The 7,564-nt window shown below is 50.9% G+C and overlaps 1 protein-coding gene across 2 annotated transcripts; it reads left to right on the forward strand.

Moving 5' to 3' along the window:
- Positions 1–1,612: 1,612 nt before the first annotated feature.
- LOC116571762 (D-dopachrome decarboxylase) lies at positions 1,613–5,255 on the forward strand. 2 transcript variants are annotated; one of them, XR_004277984.1, is made up of 4 exons: positions 1,613–2,908; positions 3,236–3,411; positions 4,057–4,167; positions 5,006–5,094. XR_004277984.1 is itself a non-coding variant. In XM_032310079.1 (3 exons), the coding sequence occupies exons 1-3, from the start codon at positions 2,801–2,803 to the stop codon at positions 5,076–5,078; spliced, it is 357 nt and encodes a 118-aa protein (XP_032165970.1). In that variant the 5' UTR covers positions 1,625–2,800; the 3' UTR covers positions 5,079–5,255. The 2 variants fall into 2 exon arrangements, 1 of the variants encoding a protein (XP_032165970.1); XM_032310079.1 differs by lacking the exon at positions 4,057–4,167 and having other exon boundaries at positions 1,625–2,908; positions 5,006–5,255.
- Positions 5,256–7,564: the final 2,309 nt, after the last annotated feature.

Raw genomic sequence — 7,564 nt, forward strand, 5'->3', positions numbered from 1 at the left:
TCCCTCCTGTGTTTAAAACTTTCTATGGTGCTGAACTGCTCTGAGGCTAAAGTATGAATCACTGAACTTTGCATTCAAGTCCTTGCCCACCCCTCCAGGACACCCTCTTCTGGTTGCACACAGTAGCCCAATATTTTTAGACCCCTTCTCCCAGCTCTAGCCCCCACTTCCTGGCCTTGGCTCAGGCTGTTTCCATTGCTAATAGAGCCCCTCATCACCTTTGCCCGGTGCCCCTTGTGGTCTTTAGGCATTTGTCACCATTTTGCTTCTCCAGGGAGACCTCCCTGACTTCCCCAACCCCAAGCCATGTCAGATGACACCCACCAGGCTCATCATCCCCACTGCTTCCCTCTCTCAGCCCTGGAACAAAGTTGGTTCAGCACCCCCTGGACTGAGCACATGTCACAGATAGGAGCTGAGCTGGTGGAGGGATGTCTGGATCAGGCATCATGACCTTGGTCTCTTAGGTCTCTCTGTCCTCCCTCTGGGGTGATGCTGTCTCCCATAGGCGGTTTGGGTACAGGGCTGGTTCATGAACCTCCTTGCAGGGAGAGAAGTCCCAGGTTAGTTCCTGGCCTTCTGGGTGCTACTGAGAGGCTTTGCGCTCCTACTCAGAACCCTGGCCACCCTCTTACCTGTGCCCCACCCTGGGTCCCAGACTTGCCACCTGTCCCTGTCCTTTCTTCTCAAGACTATTAGAATCTACCTGTCTTGTATCCTAGACCCTCTGATCTCTTATTCAACCAGTAAACTGCTAACAGGACACAGTCATGAATGGAGCGTCTCAGACTGCCTGCCTTCTCATGGAGGGCCCCCCCCCTTTATTTAAGATTTTATTTTTAAGTAGTCTCTATACTCAACACAGGACTCGAAACGGAGATCAAGAGTTACATGCTCTCCTGGCTGAGCCAGCCAGGTGCCCCAGGGCTCCTCTAATACACACACTCAATATGGAATTTTTAGAAGTGTAATTGAAATTATTCATACACACCCACACAATTTCATTTGTATGTTCATTTACAAGTGAAACAACTTTGCAACATTGACGAGAGTACCATGCTTAGCCGTATCAACAGGATTTCCATGTTTTAAAAAAATATTTGTTCTTTTTTTTTTTAAAGATTTTATTTATTTATTTGACATAGAGAAATTACAAGTACACTGAGAGGCAGGCAGAGAGAGAGAGAGAAGGAAGCAGGCTCCCTGCTGAGCAGAGAGCCCAATGCGGGACTCGATCCCAGGACCCTGAGATCATGACCTGAGCCGAAGGCAGCGGCTTAACCCACTGAGCCACCCAGGCGCCCCAAAAATATTTATTCTTGAGAGAGAGACAGACAGACAGAGAGTTTACACGGGCAGAAGGGTGAGGGAGGGGCAGAGGCAGAGGGAGAAGCAGACTCCCCAAGGAAGCCAGACACTAGGCTAGATCCCAAGGCTAGATCATGACCTGCACTGCAGTCAAATGCTCTACCACTGAGCTATACCCCCAGTGTTCTCATGACCTGCACTGAAGGCAGATACCAAACTGACTGAGCCATCCGGGCACCCCCAGACTTCCATGTTTTAAGTGAGACATTTTGTTTTGACTATAAAAATATAGGGTACTGTAAAGATGGCTGGTAATTTGACTGGGGCATGCCTTTACCCCTTGATGGACAGTACTTCCCTATGAGACAAGGTTGCCACAGGTTCAAGAGGCCACAAAGGCAGATGTCTGTCAGAGCCAGGTGGAGATGCAGGGAGCCAGAGGTTCTCTACCCAGCCTCACCTGAACTCACAAGTGTCACCTGGCTCTTGGTCAAAGAAAAGTTCAGATTCCCACATACCACGTGAAGTGGCCTTACTTGGAAATGGTGGCAACACAGTAAAAAAGAAAAAAAAAATTAGGATGGAACCTGGGCAAGGTCCCTACAGGTGTGCATGTTTTGGGTGTGTTCAAACCCCCTATTTTGTGAAACGGAATAAAGGAAACCTCATTTACAATAAAGATGGGAGGCCACAAGAGAGAACTCACACCTCCTACTTGCAGCCCCTGGTATCCCCACCAGGATGAGCCCTACCTTGCATTCCCAAGGGAAAGAAGACTATATGCCGCCAGCCGGGGAAAGGTATCTTTATACCTCCCAAGCCCCATGCTCCGTCCAGCCAGGGAGCTGTCACAACTCAGCCACTGAAAAGCGACTACACTCTTAAGTCCCATATTCCAGTGGATTTTTGTGTATAACAGTATCTCCCAACTCCTTCCTTTCTTGTGTTAAAAAACGTTTCTCTTCTTTGTTGGTTGGCCTTGCCTGTGGTTTTGCCTTAGGCTGCATGTCCCAAATTGCAGTTCTCTGCCATCCTCGAATAAACCCATTTTTACTGATAAAATAACTGGCTATTTTATTTTCAAGGTTAACAATCTAAATATGGGTTAGGAAGCAGAGGACTGCACCACCCCGGAGCTCAGGGAGCCAGAATGCCCCTGGCCAGTGTGTCGGGAGCCGACAGAGGCCAGGACCCAGGCATCCAGGCCGCGGCTCAGGTCGATCTCCTTGGGGGAGGGTCACACACCTCATGCTCCCCTCCCCGCTCCCCACCTCCCGGTCTGGCCTTAGGACTTCCGGAAATCAGCGCCGGCAGAGGCGGCGTGTAGACTATGAAGCCAATCCGGGGACGCTGCTGCCTGTCCAGCCAATAGGGAGCCAGGTGTCCCTGGCGCCCCGCCCCTGCTGCCTAGTCCTCGACCCTGGGGAACACTGACCCGAACTTTGTGCATTCTTTCTCTGCTACCCTGCGCCTCCGGTTCTTTCCCGCAGACATGCCATTTGTCGAGTTAGACACGAACTTGTCCGCCGGCCGTGTGCCCACGGGATTGGAGAAGCGGCTCTGCGCGGCCACGGCAGACATCCTGAGCAAACCTGAGGACGTGAGCGTGGGCCGGGGAGCTCCGGGCGGGAGGAGGCTGGTGGACCCGGGTCGAGCTCTGTCCACGCCCCGGCTTCGCCATCGCGACCGGGGCCCTTCGCCGCAGGGAAACCCGCCCTCCAGGCGCTGGCCTCCCACTCTCCCCACCTCTCAGGTCTGCTGCGTGCTACCTTCCCTGGCCCTGACACTGACTTGACCTCCAAGGACCCCGTCCCGAGCCTCTAGCCCTGACGCCACGGGCCCGCGCATGTTGGCTCTCGTCCTTCCCGGTCCTCAGTGCGATCTCGGCCTGCACCAGCTTCAGGCGAAACTTTCGTGTTCCCCGCAGCGCGTGAACGTAACGGTGCGACCAGGTCTGGCCATGGCGGTGAACGGCTCCACCGAGCCCTGCGCTCAACTGCTCATCTCCTCCATCGGTGTGGTAGGCACAGCTGAGGACAACCGCGGCCACAGCGCCCGGTTCTTCGAATTCCTCACCAAGGAGCTGAACCTGGGCCAGGATCGGTACGTGGGGGCAGGGAGAGGATGGGGGTGGCGATCCCATCTCAGAGCCCCATCTAAGGTTGGGGCAAAAATGCATTCCTCGCCCTGCTCGAGAAGGGCCTAGTGCCGGGCGCTCTTGGATAGTGGGTCCACCCTCAGAATGGTTGCGGGATTGAATGAATTTCTGACTCTGCCCTGGTCCTCTTTACACGTGGGCAAGGCATGGCCTTCCAGACCTCGCTGTTTCCATCTGTGAGGTGGGAAGGCTCTCCTTTAACCGCCCCCTGGGGGAACTGCCAGACTCCCGTGGGATGGCGGTGAGCATTACGAACCTAAGAAAGCTATGGCCATTTATTATCTGCCTCTAGTCTTCTCCACGTCTTACAGTGATCTTAGTCAAAAGGCCGAGAGGCGATCTTCTCCACATCTTGGAAAATCAAGAATAATTTTCTAGGAGAACTTCTCCAGGCTGGTTGGGAGGAATTTTTGGTATGCCCTGAAGCTGTGTCACCTGTGGGCCTGTAGCCAAGTAGGTCCCTGGTGAGGCTCCTAGGAGTCTCAGTGAGTAGTGGAGAGAACATTGGCTTAGATGTCTGGAGACCTGGGTTCTGGATCCAGCACAGCAAGGGAGGATGCCTGACAAACCTGGAAATGAACCATCTCCAGTTTGTAGGTTTCTCTTCTGTGAATAGAAGGGAATGTATTAAATGGTCACCTAAGAAGCCCAAACAGCCCTCCAACCTGGGATCCTGTGTCAGAGTTTAAGTTTGTCTCTGGGTAAGAAATATTCCTGAACCAAGCCCATGCCTGTGAGGAACTAAGAGCATGAGAAGTTTGAAAGAACCTTCTAGAATGGATCCTTTGTTGGCCCAGGAAGGCTGGTGAAGAATGGTTACTCCTGGTAGTGTTCAGACCTGGTCCTCAAGTTGGGGCGAGATAATAATTAAAAAAAAAAAAAAAAGTAACATGTAAATGCTTACCATGTGCCAGGTTATCTCTAGAAACCTTACGTGCATCACCCCTTTTGGTCCTTGCAAGCTCTGTCCCTCTGTTCACACCACCTTGTGTAGACATGCCATTCCTGTGAGGTTTACAGATGGGAAAACCAAAGCTGTCACATCAGCCCTTCCCCAACCCTTTGGCTATCCCAAGTATCTTGCTCTTTACCAGAAACTTCCCATCACTTCTATGAGAGGGATAGGTTTGTTCATTCCATAGACATCAGTGGGGGGAGGGGTGGTCACCTTGTGCCTGGTTTGGAGCTAGGGTTTGAGAAAACAAAGGTGGCTGGGGCACTGACCATGCCCCCTGGGAGCCTGCAGTTTGGAAGTGGGAGGGATGCCCCTCTGAGTCCACAGACAGCATACAATGACCACAGAGGCAGTTGTGTTGAGTGTCTGGGGGCAGACACCATCTTGCCTCTGACTGGGCCATGGTGGGAGATCATGAACAGGATGAGGCAGGCTTGCAAAATGCCTGCTAGGCTAAGTAAGGCAGGCTAATCTGGAAGTCCATGGTAGGAGTGCCCGGCTGGGTGTCTTGGAATATGAGGCATTAGCTAAGAAGCTGATGATATCTTTTTTTTTTTTTCCCTTTATCTTTTTTTCTCCTGAAGGATAATTATCCGCTTCTTTCCCGTGGAGCCCTGGCAGATTGGCAAGAAAGGGACAGTCATGACTTTCCTGTGATGGGCACAGAGGGCATCCAAAGCATGCATCTGCCAGCTCTCTGCCAGAGAGGCTTCCTGGCAGAGTAAGGGCCTGGTGGATACCAGCTTCTGGCACTTCTTCATGCAGATGTGCCTGTGACCTCACAGTCCTCTTCCCCATCCTCGTGTCAAATAAACAAAGAGAACTTCGTCTTTCTTTTCTTTCTTTTTTTTCTGCCCCAGCCCAAGACCTTTGTATTTCAAACACAATTTCTTTCTCTCCCTTTACCCCTGCCTGGCATTCTGGGTCACCCTGGGCAGCAGGGTTGGCCTATGATGTGGAAACTTTAGGGAACCTGAGAGGTGGGACGTTTCCTGTCTTCCCGGCCATTGTCTCATGTACTGTATGTAGGCTGCTCAAATCCAAGGGTGGAAGATGGCAGCCTGGAGGCCCTGCTCTTCATGCCCCTGTGTAAACTGGTGGGGCTGGCACCTGGCCCAGGCTGGGTCTTACTGCAAATTTTGCTGACCAGAGGTACCTGTCCTCAGATTGGGCTGACCATGCAGCCTACTGCCCCATAGAATGCTATGCCCAGCAGGGGAGCAGGACAGCTGGGCTTCAGGGATCTTTCCTGGGCATTCCCAAACTCCATCTTCTCCCATGAGTCTTGTTGAGAATCCTCTGTAGCTGTTCACCTAGTAAAAGCTGTGTCCTGGAATGGCAAACCTGGAAATGTGATGTCTGCCACCAGAAACAGAGTGAGTGCAGTTGTCATCTAAATACTGTATCACGCTTTCACATTTCAGCGGTATATGGGTAGGATTGGGGGAGCCCAAGGGGTGTCCTTTATAGTTTCCTTGCAGATGTTCGATGTAGAGTTTGCATGCCATGACCATTAGACACGGCGGTGAGCGCTGGGTTTACCTATAGAGTTGAAAGTCTCATCCTTGTTTTAATACACCTGTGAAATGCCAAATTGAGGTTTTTAGCCTATGCTGTCAACATGGTAAAGTTAGTTTCCAGTGGAGTGTTCTTGCGCTTGTGGTGTTTGTTCCTGACCACTACTGCGGACTCTCATTAAAACCCAGAGCTTGGAGTTCCTTCCTTTGGCTCCCTGTCCCAACTGCTCCTGCACTTATTCCTTCTGCCAACGTGGGTATCCTGCTTCCCCAGAGGGGCTCAGGGAACATTTGTGGGTTGAATCTGAATGCATGGTTGAGGTGTCCAAGGACAGGTTCAGGCCTAACCCTAGATAGGACCATAAGGCAGCAGCCACCTATCTGGTCCCACCTTAAATGTTTTGTCACCAGTGTAGTGAGAGTGAGGTCATCTGGTTGCTGTGGGGGACTGTCCCCTCCCCCTCTCCACATTATACCCACTGTGGCCATGAACTTTGCCCCCTGGTCATACTGTGCTGCCTGAGGATCCTGTATGGCCTGCACTGCTTCTCACCTCCAAAGCTTGCCACACAGCTCTGTTGCATGGACTATCCTTCCCATCTTTTTTTTTTTTTTTTTTTTTTAAGATTTTATTTATCCATTTGACAGAGAGAGAGGAGGGGAGAGAGTTTGAGAGAAGCCACAAAAAGGGAGAATAGCAGGCAAAGGGAGAAGCAGGCTCCCCACTGAGCAGGAAGCCCAATGTGGGACTAGATCCCAGGACTCTGGGATCCTGACTTGAGCTGAAGGCAGCTGCTCAACTGACTAAGCCACCCAGGTGCCCCATGACTCCATTATTTTTGCAATTTCTGGGTATCACGAAAGCTTTATTGTTCTGAACTGAAGCTGTGAGTTCACCATGATTTTATCGTCTTTATATATGGTCAAAGAGAAAGCCATAATATTCCTTCCTATTTAAATCATTTTTGCTAGACTCAAGCAACTATGAATTTCAACAACACTGTGAAACCTTTCCCTAAAAGACTTACCTCCCAAGGGTTTAACCTCTCTCAGTCCAAGGCCCTTTCCGAAAAACTTGAAATGCTGACTCCTCTTTCCAGGTTTGGAATTCTGTTGCTCCTCAGCCTGCTCATTTACCCGTCTTGATTTTTTTAATTTTTAAAGATTTTATTTATTTATTTGACAGAGATCACAAGTAGGCAGAGAGGTAGAGAGAAGGGGGAAAGCAGGCTCCTTGATGAGCATAGAGCCCAATGCGGGGCTCGATGCCAGAACCCTGAGATCAGGACCTGAGCTGAAGGCAGAGGGTTAACCCACTGAGCCACCCACGCGCCCAACCTGTGTTGATTTTGTCTGTGTGATTTTTGTTTTTATCTTTGTTTCAGTATTTCATTGTATCTCTGCCTTTTGGGCTTCAAATCCTTTTCAGAGAGAGGTGAGGCACAGAGTAAATAATGGAGAACACTCCTCCTCTCCTGGTTACCTCTAAGTGTTCCCCAAGTTTCCATTGCCTCAGAGCACCTGTCCCAGATAGTAACACCGCCTGTCATTTAGCGAGCAGGCACCAAACTCAGCGTTTCCCAAATATTACAAGTGGTCGGGAACAGAGGTCGGAACCTCAAGCCG

This window comes from Mustela erminea, chromosome 13 (genome assembly GCF_009829155.1).
Source record: "Mustela erminea isolate mMusErm1 chromosome 13, mMusErm1.Pri, whole genome shotgun sequence".
NCBI lineage: Eukaryota > Metazoa > Chordata > Mammalia > Carnivora > Mustelidae > Mustela > Mustela erminea.

What these genes read in the sequence shown, in the direction of transcription:
- LOC116571762 (XM_032310079.1), top strand. Translation starts at nt 2,801, where the DNA reads ATGCCATTTGTCGAGTTAGACACGAACTTGTCCGCCGGCCGTGTGCCC. An exon ending in TCCTGAGCAAACCTGAGGAC is followed by an intron (nt 2,909 to 3,235) that starts GTGAGCGTGGGC and finishes TGTTCCCCGCAG; the next exon opens with CGCGTGAACGTAACGGTGCG. An exon ending in CTGAACCTGGGCCAGGATCG is followed by an intron (nt 3,412 to 5,005) that starts GTACGTGGGGGC and finishes TTTCTCCTGAAG; the next exon opens with GATAATTATCCGCTTCTTTC.